Here is a 17,284-nt window from a genome sequence, read left to right as displayed (position 1 = left end):
CCAATCAAAATGGCATTACGGCCTCCAGCACTGCTCACTGGTCAGATAAAAAAAACCTGAAATGTTCACTGTGTTCAACACTGTGTATGGAAGGAAAAAACCACGAGGCTTCACAACCAAGAAACATGGGGGTGGCAGCATAGTGTGCAGGAGTTTCATGAAAATGGACTGCTGGACTAAAATAAATAAAAAACAGATGGCATCATGAGGAAGGAGGTATTACTTAAGACATCAGCCATGTGGTTAAAGATGGTCGCAGTTGAGACTTCTGACAAAAAGATCAGAAGCAAACCTCGGCTGATGAATCACTGATGCCGTGTGCGGTTTGTTTTAAACGTGAGACTGTGCGCTGCACGGAGTGCGCTATAAAATATTTATAGCATAATTTATTAATTATTACAATTTTTTATTGATTAATATATTAATATTTCATTATTCCCATTTTCCTGATTCAGTACTATTTTTTTTTCTTTCTTTTTTTTTCCCCAGTATCCAATTATAAAAACTAAAAGTAAAATCGTAATTGTAAAAAAAAAAAACTAAAATTAACTAAACAACAAAAAAACGAAGATTAATATTAAAACTATCTAATAGACTCTGCATGTTAAAATTAAGCTAGAAAAAAAAAAACAAATGCAAATAAAAAACCTTAATAAACATAATAGAAAAAATCCAGACATGTTGTTCGGTGTTCTAATTAAATTTGTCCTCCTCCTGTAGATTCGATTCGGCGTAACGCGGCGGCGCATACTGATGTAATCAAATGGCAGGTATTCTCTGTGAGACGCTGATGGGTATATCAATTAGTGCAAATGAGACATTAATAAATCCGAAGGCGCGTGGTCTAATCGAATTAAACAAACAGCCGCGCGACTAGCTGCAAAGGATAAATACGCGAAACGTCCAAATCTGTCTTAGTGATGGAAGTATCCAGTATGCAACATAATAAATAATTTATATTGCACCTGAATAGTTCACATATATTGTACATAAGTCGGATTGCTGGTACAAGTTGAAGTGGACATGAGGCGGATGCCCTGGGGTGAAAACTCTACTTAAATCTTGTATTTCTGGCGCTCGGTCTGACTGGGCGAAAAAAACAGGAGCTTCGAAGTGTGTGTGATGTCCATAGTGATTTTGGATGCTCGTTTCTTCAGCCAGAGGAGCACCGATGATCTTCAGCAGTCCCGACTGCAGTCTTCTGATGGCTGAGCCAGACCAGACAACGATCCACATAAAGCTGCTCCTTCTCCATCAACAGCTCCTGTGGTAAACTCCTGATCCCATAAAGAAGGAACAAGCTGAGCCTTCTCCATTAGATCAATTCCTTTTCATTTGTATAGCGGTTTTAACAAACAGACATTATCCTGAAGCAGGAAATGAATAGATTTCATTTTAACGTCACAGATGTAACCTTAATGTGCAAGTGGTGGCAAGGAAGATGGTACGAGAAAGAAACCTTGAGAGGAACCGGGCTCAAAACGGACCCCGTCCTTGTCTTCACTTTTCACCCAATCAATTCCTATTCCATGTGAGTACATGCCAAACAGCTGGCTGTGTCTGCGTCTGCTGTGTGGCTGAAAGAATCAGTCTGGGGTAAAAAAAAAAAAGAAAGTGATAGAAAGAGAGAGAGAGATAGAGATGTAGCCTCTTCAGTCTGCAGCACATCAGAAGACCCACTGGAGACCTACTTCTATCAGGCTTTTTTTTAACAGAGGTAGCCGAATCATTAAACGCCCCTCCAGACCTGTCTAACAGCCATGCCCAGTAACCCCCTCCTGAGTTCAGAGAAGTGGACATGAGACCCCTCTGTTTCTCTGGAGATCGGCTCTTATCAGGTTTGTCCATACGAAAACAGCAGAGTTCGCTTGGTCTTCTGATCCGAAAAGCTAAACCGGCACTCATCAGGCGCACGGGTGGACGAAATGATGAACCCGAGCACAAGCAGATTACAGGTGTGTGTCCTGGATGTAAGATGCCTTCGATTCCTCTTCATCCCCTTCCTCCAGTACACAGAGTTATTTATGTTTAATGCACTTTATTGTGCTGGGAAGCGCTTTAGTGCTCGAAGCACAGTGTACACTATTCATTCCAAATCCCAGTGTCTGCTGCACCACACGCATCAACCCCACGTGCAATCCGATCGTCCTGTCACCCGAAACTAAACGCCAACATGCTGCTCTTTCATTACTACAGAGGCTGAGTTTTTATTTTATTTTTTTCATCAATCTAGACCTGAGGCCCCAACCACCATGGTATGGGTGCTGTGGAGGAGACAAAGATTCGCCCCCGGGTCACGAGAACATTCTGGGGGAAAAAAATCTCTATAGATACGAGACTGTATTATTTAGCGAAAAGCCGCTATCCAAATTGGCAAACTTTTTTTAGCGATTTTAGTGTCGATCAAACTTCCCTTGAAAGCCTATTTAGTGGAAGAGGAAAGAAAAGACCAAGCGACAGCGATTAGAGGTTTTTTAGGCGATTTGAACGATACCGATAGCAAGGTCGGATCGTACTTGCTGATAACTGTTTACCAAAAAAATGCTAAAAAGAAAAACACGCCATGTAAAAGAGTACTATACTTTATTACCCAAAAAAAAAAATGTGGATATTCATTAAAAAAATATAATTATATAATTAATCAATTATAAATGAATAAAATATAGCATTTAGTAAAAACAAACAGCATGTGGAATCAGGGATTCGCCCCCTAGAGGCCGCTCTTGTAATGACAGCGACTCGAAAGCCGAATGGATTTTTGCAGATAGCTGAAAGTTTCAACAATCAACTGTCAGTGCAAAAACCATTAATCTTTCAACCATTAATGGTAATAACGGAGAGACAGACATTGAGATAAGGTTTTGTCTCTCTGGGCATCTCACATGCTCCAAAAGTGTGTAAGATGAAGAGATGCATTAGATAATGAGTCATTGAAGCATTCAAAACTGCTTCAGGATCTTAAAACAATGCACTGTGAGCATTGAGACAAAGAGTTCATTTTCAACATGGAATACCTCCAAACATTCAAACAACTTTTTCCCAGCAGCATTTAATCCCAATAAGAGGATTTCCAAACTGACCAATAGACCCGCCTGAAAAGTTCACCAAAAGAAAAATACTTTGCTATGCAGTTTATTTGTTTATTTATATATCTTAGATGACTTTAAAACAAATCTGCCAACCAACAGGTGACTGTGAAATTGTCCAAGAACTCAATGGCATTACCTTGTTGTTCATGAAAGCCTTTAGGCACTGGATGACTTTGTGCTGACTCTTCTTATCAACCTTTTCTTGGCTGTTAAGGAGAAAAAATGAGGTATGATCAGTCAAAAAAAAAAAAAAGAAACAGATAAAAGAATACAGAACTAAATACTAAACTCCAGCCACATATGATGGTTTCTTGATAAGGCCAGAGATCTTCACCTTAACCTTCTACCAAGAGGTTCCATTGAGTCTACATTTTACAATATTCACTTGCTTTTCATTTACTGAGGTTTGGAAGAAGCCCATTTGATGTAAGTGGCCAACTGAAGACTAAATACAATATATTTGATTACAGCTACTGACAATTACATTACTGGAACAAAAAAACATATAAATACTTTCACAGACTCGTGTTTGAAAAAAAAACACTGCAGCTGAGGACTATTAAATAATATAGCGAGTGAGACTGAATAAAAGAACGATTTCTTACTGTTTTTTGCGCAGCAGCCGCTCCAGTGTGTCCAGAAGAAGTCCGAGACCCTCGTGACCGAAACTCTGCACCCAACTGCCAACACAAAACATACAGCAATATGAAGACACTAATAAGCAGACAGACTGTACAATAATGTACTTCTCCAAATAAAAACACTATTAGGACCAATGTATTGCGATTGATCTTTGAAGCCATATGTGATTCTTCCCCAAAGTTGGAGGCACACAATTGTAATGGTCTATATAATTTCCCCTTTACTTAAACTAGGAGACCCAAACCAGTTTCAGCATGACCCCTGTGTACAATGGCAGCTCCATGAACGAATGCTTTTCGTGGTTTGGAAGATCTTGAGTGGCCTGCGCACAAATTTCCACAAGCCTCGTCCAAAATCTAGTGGAACATCTTCCCAGAATAGTGGATCTTATCAATAACAACAAACTACAGTGGAACCCGGTTATGTCGATGTCCTAGGGGGTCGCCAAAAAGCACTGAGATAACCGATGATCGAGATAAACGAAAATCAAAATGGCGGCAATATATTAACGTGCTTGAAATTTCTTTATGTACATGATGTGCTTTAATAAATGAGAATGTGCATGCACGTGTTTTTGGAGGGGTTTTTACACAACAGCTTTGCCGCGATTTGTTTGATGAAGGCATGCTATAAAAATACATACAGTACATGTTTATCTGTCAGGAATCCACCTGCCACGCCCCCTTCAGGGGCTGTCAAACCTCCGCTTTCTCTGAAGCTCCGCTTCAATCGCGCACATATGGTGCTCGTTTAGCATCATCACCAGCTCCTATTTAAACTTCCACACTCTCACTGTCCGTTATTGTTGGTATATGTTGGTTCACGGCGGTCGTTGTTATCGCGCATGCGTATCCCGGTACGTGTCTTCCCACCGGCACTCTCTCAACGGCTGCTCTTTTCTTCCCAAAGCGCATCGCGGATTCCCCCTGATCCTGCCGGTGTTCATTCTATGCTTTTGCTGCTCATCCCAAGTTCTCCCGTGTGCTGTTCAGCGCCGCGCTTCTACTTTCGCCTCCCGTTCATCGCATAACATTCAACAACAAAAGGCATATGTGCACTAACTAACAGCAGAGATTCACCAGTATACAATACAACACCTGTAGCATCTGTCAGGGGCGTAGCCATTATTTCGAAAGTGGGGGGGAACGAAATGTGTAGTGTTAAATGTTTTATTTTCCTCCACTAAAAAAGTGAGGGGGACGAATTAACTTTTTAAAAAGTGCGTCCCCTGCGTAATCTACGCCCCTGGCATCTGTAAGGCTTGATTTTTTCGCTACTTTCGCGAGTTCTTCTGCGGCTGCACAGCGCCGATCGACATAACTGACGTTAAATGGCAAATTTTTCCCCCCTTGTGCTCGGGATGTTAGGGTTCGGCGACATAAAAAAGTCGAAATAACCATTAAAAAATGCTAAGACAAAGCGAGAATTTGGTGGTTCCACTTCAAAAACGTCGACTTAATAGGGTTGTCGAGTTAACCGAGGTCGAGATAAGTGGGTTCCACTGTATAAATAAACTAAGCCATAAAGTTTCTGTAAAAACCCAAACACTGTTCCAGCATGACAATGCTCCTGTACACAACCTGAGATCCATGAAGAAGGTTGTTAATGATATGGTTGGAGTAGAAGAATTTGAGAGTCCTGCATACAGCCCATGAACACTTTGGGATAAACTGGCATACCAAGTGACCACATCACTTCCTCGAAACCAGTACCAGAACTCAGTAATTCTCTTTAGAGGTCGAGCGATTTAACTGTTTTGCCAATGCAAAAATCCACACCATTAGTTTTTCTGGGTTGCGTTCGTTGCTGAATCGGATGAGAAGGTCTGCCGACATTACAACAGTGGCCTCTAGAGGTGAGTTACTGACGTCACGTGCTGTTTGCTTTTACATGTGAGGCTGTGCGCTGCTCGAAGAGCGTTTATTTATATTTTATTAAGAGTTGAGGCAATGTTTGAGCTTATTATAATAGAAAAGGTGGAACTGGAACAGAAATGTTCAAAAGGCACCTGTGGGTCTGGTAATCAGGTGTCACAAACAAGCATCTTTCTCAATAGAGTTGAGTGCTTTCTCATATTAATGAGATCAAACTCAACCAGGCCAAAAAAAAAACAAAAAACAAAATGAAACATGAAATGATCAAACAAGTCTTGTTTTCAGAGCAGTGTTTGTTCGACTTTTCTTTCTCGGCTGTATTAAGTCCTGTGAGCAACGAGTGAAATGCACCGCTAATGATGCTCTAATGGGTTTATTCTATTGCCATTTAAAACGCCATCGCTCGCTCGACGTCTACAATTGATCTGGCCTCGGTTGTCTTTTGAGAAACCTCATAATTCGATGGGGAACGAATGTGGGATTGAGAAATGCGTTAGATATTTATTTATCTAGTGCAGACACTCGGCGCAGCCCTAGTTCACACATCCGGGATGTTCAGATCTTCATTTGGATAACGCAGGCCCGAGAAGCTAGCGTGCAGCAAAAGTAAAAGAAGGCATCGCTCGCATAAATGCCAAACAGACGCGGGGCATTAAAGACCATCTGCTGCAAACGAGCGATCAGACAGGAAGGAAAACAATATTGAAATGCGCCGACTCCTGCTGAAGTACGCCGCTGTACGTGAACATACAGCGGGGCCGATTTATCTGTCGCCGAGAATCCGGTAAAAGAAAGAACGTATTTGTGGCTCCTCGCTGCGATCGTTTGTATCTTTCGTCGAAAGCTTCAAGGCCCTGGGCTGTTCATCAAGTCACTCATGGCGCATCGGGGAGAACGGCGATCCACACAGCCGTGCAAAATTGCCTCTGCACAAGTGAAGAAGTGCAGCAAGCATCAATAGCCAATTTTCCGAAAGCCAGTGTCAAGAGGCGTGGGTGCACTTCAGAGGCTAAATTACAGCTGAAATTGACCACAAGACGGAGACTGAAAACTAAACTGTGAGACGGAGAAGGAGGAGGAGAAGAAGAGAAGAAGAAGGGAAAAAAAAAAAAGAGAGAGAGAGAGAGAGAGAGAGAGGCGAGAGGAATAACAGGATAACACCATTTAGATGAAAAACAGAAAGCGCGAGCGGGTTAATCCTCGGAGACTGTGCATCACTGCAAGGCAGGCCTGGCAGAATTGAGGAGAAGCAGGATTGATGGTTCTAGACTTTTCCAGACACACTCTCAAAATGACTGAATCATGCTGCCAGTGCTGAAGAGTGATGGTACACAGAGCAATAACCCTGACGCTGAACTTGTTTTCTTCACATTGCATAGGTGAGAATGGTATACTGTCCAATTGATGGCCCTGTATCTCTCTCTCTCTCTCTCTCTGCTTCATGCACAAGTTGGAAATGTGAAACCTTTATAAGAAATCCTGCATGTCACGAGTTCCTTTCCACTTTCCCTCACTTCTCATGTTAGATTAACTGAACACAAAGAATAAGACTCGTGGGAAATCGGGAGCTTTGGTACCATAGACATCAGCATCGCAAATTGACTTGGAATAGTGACCAAAAAAAAACCTGCTGATTTTTTTTCCTTTCTGTTTTCTTAACGCCACACTACGGCTATGTGCCTGGCCAAGTCCAAGTTTGGTCAAAGTCAAGAAGCTTTTATTATCATTCCAACCATACATGAAATGAGGCAAGCGATTCTCTTGGTGCTACATAAAACAACATAGAGCTACATCGCACATTATAGAGCTGCATCATACAACATAGAACTAGATCATAGGGCTACATCACACAACATAGAACTAATCAAAAGACAGAGCTACATCACACCATATAGAACTAATCACACAACATAGAACTAAATCATAGAGCTACATCACAAGACAGAGCTACAGCACACCACATAGAGCTACATCACAACACATAAAGCTACATCACAAAACATAGAACTAAATCATAGACCTACATCACACAACATAGATGTAGCTCTATGTCTTGTGATGTAGCTTTATGATTTAGTTATATGTGGTGTAATGTAGCTCTATGCCTTTGATGTAGCTCTATGTTGTGTAATTAGTTCTATGTTGTGATGTAGCTCTATGTCTTGTGATACAGCTCTATGTTGTGTGATTATAGAGCTACATCACACAACCCGGAGATAAAGACTAAAGTAAGTAGCACCATTAATGGATCTGGAGACATTTTTCCAATTCTACTGTCAATTAATATGACACTGTACATGCTTGTTTGGCTACTATTCTTTTTCTTCTGATTCATTCATTTTCAACCCAGACTGAGACACGGTTAATTTGAACAAGGAGAGGAAGTCTTTAAATGGGTATAAGGAAGCACCGGTGTCTCAGTGCTCGCCCAAGTGAATTGCTCTTTCATGAATGTTTGTTTACAAGCTCTTTTACAGCACTGGCCATAGCGACAACGATACCACTCTGTGTGGCTTTAAATTCTTTGCCGAAAGTACTATATAGAAGCCGTGAAGATGTGTTGTGAGGATAATTGTATTGTACAGAGTAGTAGCTGCCTTGATGTTTTCACAGTGTGTCGTTTGTTCTGTTGATCGGTGATGAACACTAGACATCCGTAGCGGCGTGTGGAGAAAAGAACAGACTAGACAATACCCCCTGGACCAATACACCAGATATTTATCTCCCTGTCCACTTTTCAGCCGTTTCTACAGAGTATATACTCTCATTCGGGTTGGTACAGAGCTCAGGCAGAGATGAAATCGAGGAGGAGGAGGGGGTCTGATGATTGTGTTGTTTGTGGCGACCGGAGGTCTCTGTTTGCTGTTTAATCGGAGCAGTGGGAAATGCGAGTAAACAATCGTACGGGTGCAATGTGCTCCTACTGCAGTGCAAGTCATCCAGGGATCGTAACGTGTGGAACCTCCCGGATTGACTCGGAGATGGAACAGCACCATCAAGAGGGAGGAAAAGAGCGAGAACGCAAAAGCAAAACAGATAGAAATAAAAGAGGAAGAGAGAAGGGATGGGAAAGAAAGACGGAAGAGGAGGGGTTGTAAGCAGTGAGGCGTCCAATGGCATCATCATGCAGTCCTCGTACAGTTCTAATCAACAAGCTGCATGCCTCCCAGCATCTGCTAATCAAATTCGAGCATGTATGTCTTGGTGACTCCTCAAGGTAAAACGAAAGGAGGTCTCAACCTGACTGGAATTCGTCAAAGCAGAAAACGAGACGAGCCGAGTCAGAAGTTCATCCGCAGCTGATAGAAATCCTGCCGTTGAAGCTGTAATGACCCGTCACTGTTAGCGGAATAGGAACGCTCCGCTACGGCCCGGGCCTTTCCGATCGAAGTTGAAATTATTAAGAACGGGTAGAGCGCAAGGGGAAGCGCCTCGTTTCTGATATTCTCAGGTATCCTGACGCAAAATTCCTCTTGGTGCATTTCTTCATTTCCGGCCAAGCGGAATAAATCAAACACTTTTCCGCCGAAATGAAGGAACGGTGATGTGTAATAAAATGCTAACTGGATCAATATACACTGAGTTTGGGGAAGGAATCTCGGGCTTGGAAAAAAACGTGATGCAAAACTGTTGAGATGAAAGAAGGTCTTCCGGAAACTGTCTCACGGCCGAATACGGAGAACCGGCTAAATGTAAACCGATGATCCCGGAAGAAAGAAAAAAGAATTCTGGGAACCAAATACCCTGCAAACTCCTAAAACCTTGGACATGAGGGTTGAGTCCTTGTGTAAACGAGGGTTTCTTAGTACCATTATTCAGGCACTTATTCAGGAGGGTTTCTCAGTACCATTATTCAGGCACTTCTGATATGGAAAACGTATTTGTGAAACGTAGATGAATGTTTAGGGACTGTGAAATGGAAACCATAATGCCCGCCAACTTTTCAATACCTGGAAATATTTCCAAAACGAACGATGATGGATGAGGAGGTGAAGCAGTGCATGATACCGTGATTATACCACGACGCTGTCAGATTTCCCGTTCTGCTTTAGGTGATTCTCTACAACCGGAAAAAAAAAATTTGAGGTTTAAATTAAATATGCATATTTAAAAAACACTATGAACAATAGCATTGGGACACCTGGCATTTCTCAGCCGTATGAGGTTCTTCCTATTTACGTTTGGCAGACGTCCTTTGTTTGTTTATTGAGCTTTAACGCTATGTTAGCATCATATATACATGGCAGACACGAGGTCATCATCAAATCAGTCTACCTTTAAAGATACCGCCCATGTGCACAAAGGCAGCTTCCGGAAGATATGGGTAGGCCTCTTCACCTCACTTAGGTCAGTACTTAATTTTACGAGCTGGCTGAATGAGCACAAATCACCACAAGCATACGCCAAAATCTAGAACATCTTCCCAGGAGAGTGGAGGTCATTATAACAGCGATCTGGGACTGAATGTGGTTTGAGATGTTCAAAAGCACATCTTATCATCAGGATGCCATATAGTTCACCTACAAGAGTTCAAGGATTTAAAAATGGCTTTGCCTATGAGTATTAGGCTTATTTGTTTCCCCTCTGTGTCTCAGAATGCACCTAATGATCTAATGACATCAGGTTATTACACCAGTTACCACTTTACAATTAGGTTTCTAGGCAACCGGATCAGGAGACAGGCTCAGCGCTGTGGAGTGATGACTTGTCAGGTGGAATATCTAAGGGATTTATGACTCGTCCACCTCTGCACAGAGTATAAACCTGCTGCGCTCGAGTGTCCTAAGCGTAGTCAGATGTTGTCCCCTGCTTGCTCTGTAAGCGTACGACGATATCAGCAAGATATCCAGAAATAAAGCATTTTAATATTTCAAACACCATGATGATATTGAGGTTGATCGAATTTATAAGGTTTTTAAGCCACCTCTAGTGCCTCATACACACACACACAGATATTCAGAGTTTTCCACATGATTTTTCTTCAATAGCGCCGGGTGTGAAGGGGGTCAGTAATGAGAGTCCCTGACACCGTCTGGGGGTGTCACCCGTCTGCTGACGGCTGAGGAATGAAGCTCCTGAGCTGGAGAGAAAATTCAATTTAGTGCCCTGCTCCCTGGAAAGGATGGGGCCGAGGCGGGCGAGCGATATTGAGTGGGCAGGGCCTCGGCTCCTGACAAGCGCTTCATTGAAATGCATAGCTCATGAGCGAGCAGCCATATTTCCCAATCATCAGCAGGTGAAGCAGAGTGCAGGAGGGGAAAATAATCAGTTGATGCATCGGCGGCGAGTACGCGTGAGGGAAAAACCAATGGGAGCCACCGGGGCGCGGACAGAGTGCCAATTCCCGTGAAAGCGCCGCGACACAGAGAGTGAGAGAGAAGGGGGTGCACTATAGCATGCGGCAGATCAGGCGAACTCGAACCGCTCGACTGTCGGACGCAGACATGGGGAAATTAGCCGCGATGTTCACCGACTTCTCGTCCCTGTTTCTTTGCTTCCACGGGGAGTGGATGCAGCTGGGTTGATCAGCCCATGGAAAGCAATCAGCAACAGGCCTTTTGTGCATCACTAGGGCTGATATTAAACAGCATCTACCTCCTCTGTTCTCTCTTCTCTCGCTCTCTCCCACAGAGGAGTGCTCGATCACAAAAAGGGAACATCTGGAGACAGACCCACGCATCGGAATAACAATATCTATCATTGCCTCAAGTGGCGGCAGAGCTGAAGCCTTAAACAAAAGGCAGCGCACTTCACCATGGGAGGCGCCAATCAAGAGTGGCTACATCGAGTGCTGTGTCCCACCGATCATAATCACGTTAAGTGCTACTTCGGTTCCGGAGGCGGTGGGGGCATGTTAAAAACAAGCACAGGGATGGTTTAGGCTCCATATGCACCCCTCTGTGGGGCTCGGATCCGACACTCTCCGGTGAATCGATCGTTTATTTCGTTCCTGTGCTTGTTGTTTATTTTTTTTTTGGGATAATCTGACACTTTTGCTTGTACGCAGCTGAGGCTGGGCGCAGTTTCATACCAACAAACACGTCCAACATCATAGCCCCGTTTAGTGATCTGTTCCTCTCACTGCAGTCTCCGTGTCAGGGTTCTGTTTCCCAAAAAATGTAATAAATCAAAAGATTAAGGATGTCGTAGGGGTGTGAGCATCTCACATTTATACTCATGAGCTAAAGTATGATGTCTTCAGGAAAACATCTCCCTCGTGCAGCTATAAGACGTATATAGATGCGTTTGCATTCGATTTTCACTTCAATGGAAGTGCGAAAGCCGAACCTGTTCCAGTGTAACAATTCCCCTGATTCCAATGAAGATATGCTTTACATCATTTGGAGTGGAAGATCTACTTTTATGAAGCTCTGACCCTCAACACTATTAGGATGAATTGGAACGCTGACTTCACTCCAAAACACTACAAAATCTGGTGCAACACCTTCCCAGAAGAGTGGAAGTTATTATAAGAGCAAATGGAGACTAAATGCGGAATGGAATTTAAAAAAATGGTCAGGTGTCCAGGAAGTTTTGTATAGGGTATATTAGATACGATCGTTTATTCTACACTGTGAAATACACATTCACAGATATTCAAGCTTCGCTAATATATTAGAAACTTGAACAATACTAAAGCTAATTAATAGTAGTCATTACTGAAAGGAATGATTTGTGATATCATAGTTTTGAGACTTGTTTTGTGGCACGCTAACGGATGGAAGCACAAGGCTGCACGCACAGTCACAGGGAGCACCAACCACTTTATAAATCGGTGATAGGCTGATTTGGCTCCTGCGGACTTCGTCCTCTTCCCGAAGAAGAAACTCTAAGCTCAGAGGTCACTGTTTTGACACCATTGCAGATATCCGGTGAGAATCTCAGAAGGTTCTTGACACGCTTCGCAAAAAAGACTTCCAGGACACATTCCAGAAATGGAACGCTGGGAGCGCTGTATTGCAATGCAAGAGGACTATTTTAAAGGTGATGGTGTGTAAACCTGTATAAGTAAAGATTTTTCTTGTAAACAGAGCTCGTTTTGAAACTACATATAAAATATAGTTTATATATAATATATATAGTAGTATAACACATATCATTTCACTTCGCTGAAAATTGGGACCACAAACCTTCTCCGGCTGCCCCATAAACGTGTCCTGAGAAAGAAAAATGAAAACAAATTTTCATCAGCTGGTCATCAACCAAGTGTGCAACCTTCTACAGAGTGACTTTCAATCTAATCGCTCTAATTCCAACACTCCTCCGGCCAAGTTCCTTGCCCGCTTTGCCATGTTGACCCAAGTGTACAGATGTACCAGTAAAAAGTGGCACAGCGAGGGAGCTGTGCCATGAGGATCCCTCCGTCATTTCTTCTCATTTGAACCTGTTCGACGGAAAGTTGCTGCAAGGTTACGGCGTGCAAACTGCCCTTGAAACCGAGGCGGTCCACACGAAGGCCTTGCGTGGAATGAAATATGGCAGTCTGGAGATTTGAGTCGAGCGAGAGTAAAATATTAATGAGTTTTGGTGTAATTTATGCTTGCGGAGGGAATACGCGTCAGTCATGTCGATGAAAAAGAAAAGTGTCGTCTAAGCAACATATGTGCGATCGTTCACCTGTTAGAGCTGGCAAGATAACAGTATAAACACTCTCTCTCTCTCTCTCTCTCTCTCTCCCTTCCTATCTCTTATAGCCTGAGCATTAAAAACAGTGAAAAACAAATTCATCACTTCATTCCCAGGAAACAACAACAGCCATAAATCAAAGAGAAAAATGAGCCATCTTATCTGGCTAACTTCATGGCTAAGGTAGCTTGACTTCCTTTCTCCCTCCGGAGAGTCCTTCCCAAGGCTGCGTTAGCCACGTTAGAGCTGCACTGTGTCGAAGGCGCGGCGAGACGAAAATAAAATATTAACTCGAATCGTCCTGTGATCGCCCCGGGTGTAACGTTTTCGTCTCGGCCTATTTTTTTTTTTTGTCCTCCCCCTGCCTGGAATATGGAGAAGAAAGCAGCCTGGGATCATTCACTCAGAGGTGACTCGCCAACCCACATAGTGAAGTAGGTAAAAGCCACAAATAGGAACATATTTATACACCAGGCATGATTTATAATGGTGGAACCCATGGAGAGCTCTCGGAGGTGAGATAAAGACGGTGCTGGGATGTGACAGGCTGAGTGAACTGATGGGGTCATAATCAGCATGTGTTATACATAAAAGACAGATAAACCATGAAAAAGTATCCAGGTGAATGTAGAAAAACATTCATTAATAAACAAATAATAAATATAAACACGCTTTCACGGGAGCAGGTGCAGTTGAAACAACCTGCCGTGACTTCAACCGTCATTTTAAACAGTTTAGGAGTCAATCAGGTCATGAAGAGGTGAAGTCCTTCAAGAACAGTGGATCGGAGATGAGTAATTCACACTGTCTATGTTTGCGTAGCTGTGTGTGTGTGTGTGTGTGTGTGTGTGTGTGTGTGTGTGTGTGTGTGTGTGTGTGTGTGAGAGAGAGATACCAAATGGGTTTTTTTTTTACTTATAAAAACTAAAATAAACAAAAACAAATAAACAAATGAATTAATAAAAAAACGATGCCATAAGTATTAAAAAATATTATTAATAATAATAATAATAATAATAATAATAATAATAATAATAATCATAATAATAAAATTGCAATTAACTAAATAAAAAAAATAATAAAACAAAACAAAAATGCAAATAAATAATTAAATTAAAATAAAAAGTAATAAATTAAAAGTAAAATACAAAATAAAAAACTTATGAGTAAATAATCAATTAAAACAATTACAAATAATAAACTTAAATAAAAGAAAAACAATAAAATATATAATTAATATTAAAAAAATATTACTAAATAATAAACTAAATCTTTTGAATAAATTAGAGTTCAATGAATAAGCAAATAAAATGATACATTTAAACAAATAAAACACATATGAGACAAAAACAGGATTAAATCCCGCATTTAATAAATCGTCTAATTCATCATTAATAACAATCACAACAAAACATTTCCACTATATAATTCATTCTATCAGCAACAACTTTGGTTTGTTGAGCAAAAAAAACAAGTAATAATTTAGAGTAGTTCATGAACAGGACGATGGCTTAGACGTGTCGGATTTACTAGTTGAAAAACTGGCATGTTAATACAAAATTCGAAATCGGCCAATCGGATTGCAGAACTGAACTGAGTTATATCTATAATTCACACAAATCTATTCAGGATTTTACTTGGTAACATGCATTTTAATATAAACTACAGAAAGAAAACAAAGCAGCTTTTTACAAGCAGCTACACGTGTAAACATTTGTAAGATTGTCACTGCACGTATTAAAGCGTCTCATTAAACGAAGCTGTTATGATGCCCAGGCATGACACTTTGTGTGGCCATAATTATTGGGACACCTGACTATTTCAAGCCATATATAGCTCTTTTTCCAAACTACCAGCACAAAGTCAATAGCACATAAATGTGGTGCAGAGAGAGAGAGAGAGAGAGAGAGAGAGAGAGAGAGAGAATACAGTATAGTGACTTTCTTTGACCATTGTGTTATTGCAGGCATGTGATTGGTAATTCTACCCTCTGGGTAACTGATACAGTCAGCTGTGTGTTTAGTGGCCCATCACAATGTAATAAAGCAGACTTGAAGAAAGCACTGACGTCAAGCACTTTGCTCCACGCACACAATCGCGAGATCGATTCTAGTTCCTCGCTTGACCTTTAAAAGCTGCAGTGTTTTAAAATAAATAAATAAATACAAAGTTTTCATGCCGAGGAGTGGAGGCCCTCTGAGATTCAGTAGGAAATGTTTTAGTTTTTTTCTCCATATTGTGAACACTAAGAAAAAGACGTGATCGTGTTCTCAGAGTTCAGTCATCGGATCAACTAAAACTCAACTTTGAAGGTGCTCACAAATGGAACATTATATTCGATAGTATCCCATAGAACCTTTAGAGGCATAAAACATCTGGATCTTTAATAAATAAAGCTGATAATGGTCACTTTATGGATGAAAGTTTGACCTGACCATAAGATTTGTACGTGATCTTTGAACATCCCTTTCCACATTCAGTCTCCGTTTCGAAGATGTTTCACTGGATTTCAGTGCTCGAATTTATCCTAAAGGTGTTCAATAAGGTTGAGGTCAGAGCTCTATAGCAGAACTTCATGGAGCTGGCACAGTGCACAGAGGAACACTTCTGGGTCTCCTAGATCAAGTGAAGGGAAATTTAATCTTACCACATCCAGAGACGTTGTATACAATTGTGTGCCTCTAACTTAGGACAGTTTTGGGGAAGAAATATACTGTAATTTCCGGACTATAAAGTGCACCCACTGAATTTGACAAATAGTTTTATTTTGAACATAAATAAGCCGCACCTGTGTATAATAACACTTTCTACACTGAAACTAATAAACTTTACACAGGCTTTAATGAAAGACATTCAATGGGTGAAATATGTCGTGGCTCCTTTAGGAGCATAGCGGTATTTTGGGAAAAGGCTGCTGCCGCATTTTTCCGGTATTACTGCATGTGTGCAAGACCAAGGAATATGTCCTTATTATTTTCTGATGCTCATTTCTAAGTTTCTTTGACCAACCCCTAACGCTGTTGCCAAGAAAAATAAAAAAGCACGTGTTTTGGAAACCTGTCTGTGCTTATATGATTTCTGTTGTAACTGGAGTTAGCGAGCTCTCCCTTTACCCAGACTCAACGCGCTACAACGGCTTGTATCTAAACAGTAGCCTACCAAGTAAATCATTGTTCACTGTCTTCCTCCTTCCTTTCACAACTATTTCTCTCGAAAGTTTATCTTTTGGCAACGTCGTGCGTTAAAAATCACCACCGGAGGAATTTTTTCTCTCAATGCCCTGCAGCTCAGAACACAGGTGAGGTGCGTTTTTCCGTTTTCGTTCAGAAATTTCATTGGTCTAATGTTATGTCGCTCAGTTTTTTGGCTTGAAGTTTGTGAAAACGGGAAAAACCCAGGAAAAATCCATAGATTAGCCGCTTCGTTGTTTAAGCTGCGGGGTTCAAAAAGTGGAAAAAAAGTAGCGGCTTATAGTCCGAAAAAATACGGTACATGGCTGGAAAAGTCAGGCGTCCCAATACTTTTGCCCGGTAATGTCCGTATAGAATTTACATGTAAAAACTATATGACATCAGTTCCAGGTAAATCGACTAAGTCGCATGAGAGCATTTTGTTTTCATGCCGCCGAACTGATCTGATCGCGTCATTTCAAAGCCTGGGATTAAAATCTAAATAAACTCCAAAACCCCGGCGTCGTGAGGCGCCGGCGTTATCCGCCGCGTTTACCGGCTTCACGCAAGTTAATCGGGTTCGCTTCAAGTAGGACGGTTAATAAACTTCAAAGCATCGTGTTAATTTGAATTAGAAATCTTTACATATTTTCTCTTTCCCATCAGCCACAGTCTGTTTTTATTCCCTCCAGTGTAGCCTTTATTATATTTTCTTTTATTTATTGGAATTTTTTTTTTTTATCTCAGATGTAATTTATAAGATTTATTTATAAGTCAGAGGGGCAAATAAATCAGCATTTCTTCTCTTTTTTTTTTTTTTTTTATAAAATAAGTGGGAGGATTTATTAGGACACAAACATTTGTTAAACAACTGTGCCCATTG

General features: G+C 41.3%; 1 protein-coding gene across 1 annotated transcript in view; it reads right to left on the bottom strand.

The window, feature by feature from the left end:
• The window catches only part of diaph3 (diaphanous-related formin 3), a 287,165-nt gene that overhangs the window by 193,577 nt on the left and 76,304 nt on the right, over nt 1-17,284 (bottom strand). The window contains 2 exon segments of the mRNA XM_046857511.1: nt 3,226-3,295; nt 3,695-3,769. Of these exon segments, the coding sequence (XP_046713467.1) occupies nt 3,226-3,295; nt 3,695-3,769 (145 nt within the window).

The sequence above is a fragment of the Silurus meridionalis genome, chromosome 9, assembly GCF_014805685.1.
Source record: "Silurus meridionalis isolate SWU-2019-XX chromosome 9, ASM1480568v1, whole genome shotgun sequence".
NCBI classification, from domain to species: domain Eukaryota; kingdom Metazoa; phylum Chordata; class Actinopteri; order Siluriformes; family Siluridae; genus Silurus; species Silurus meridionalis.
This window is presented reverse-complemented; position numbering and strand designations above follow the sequence as displayed.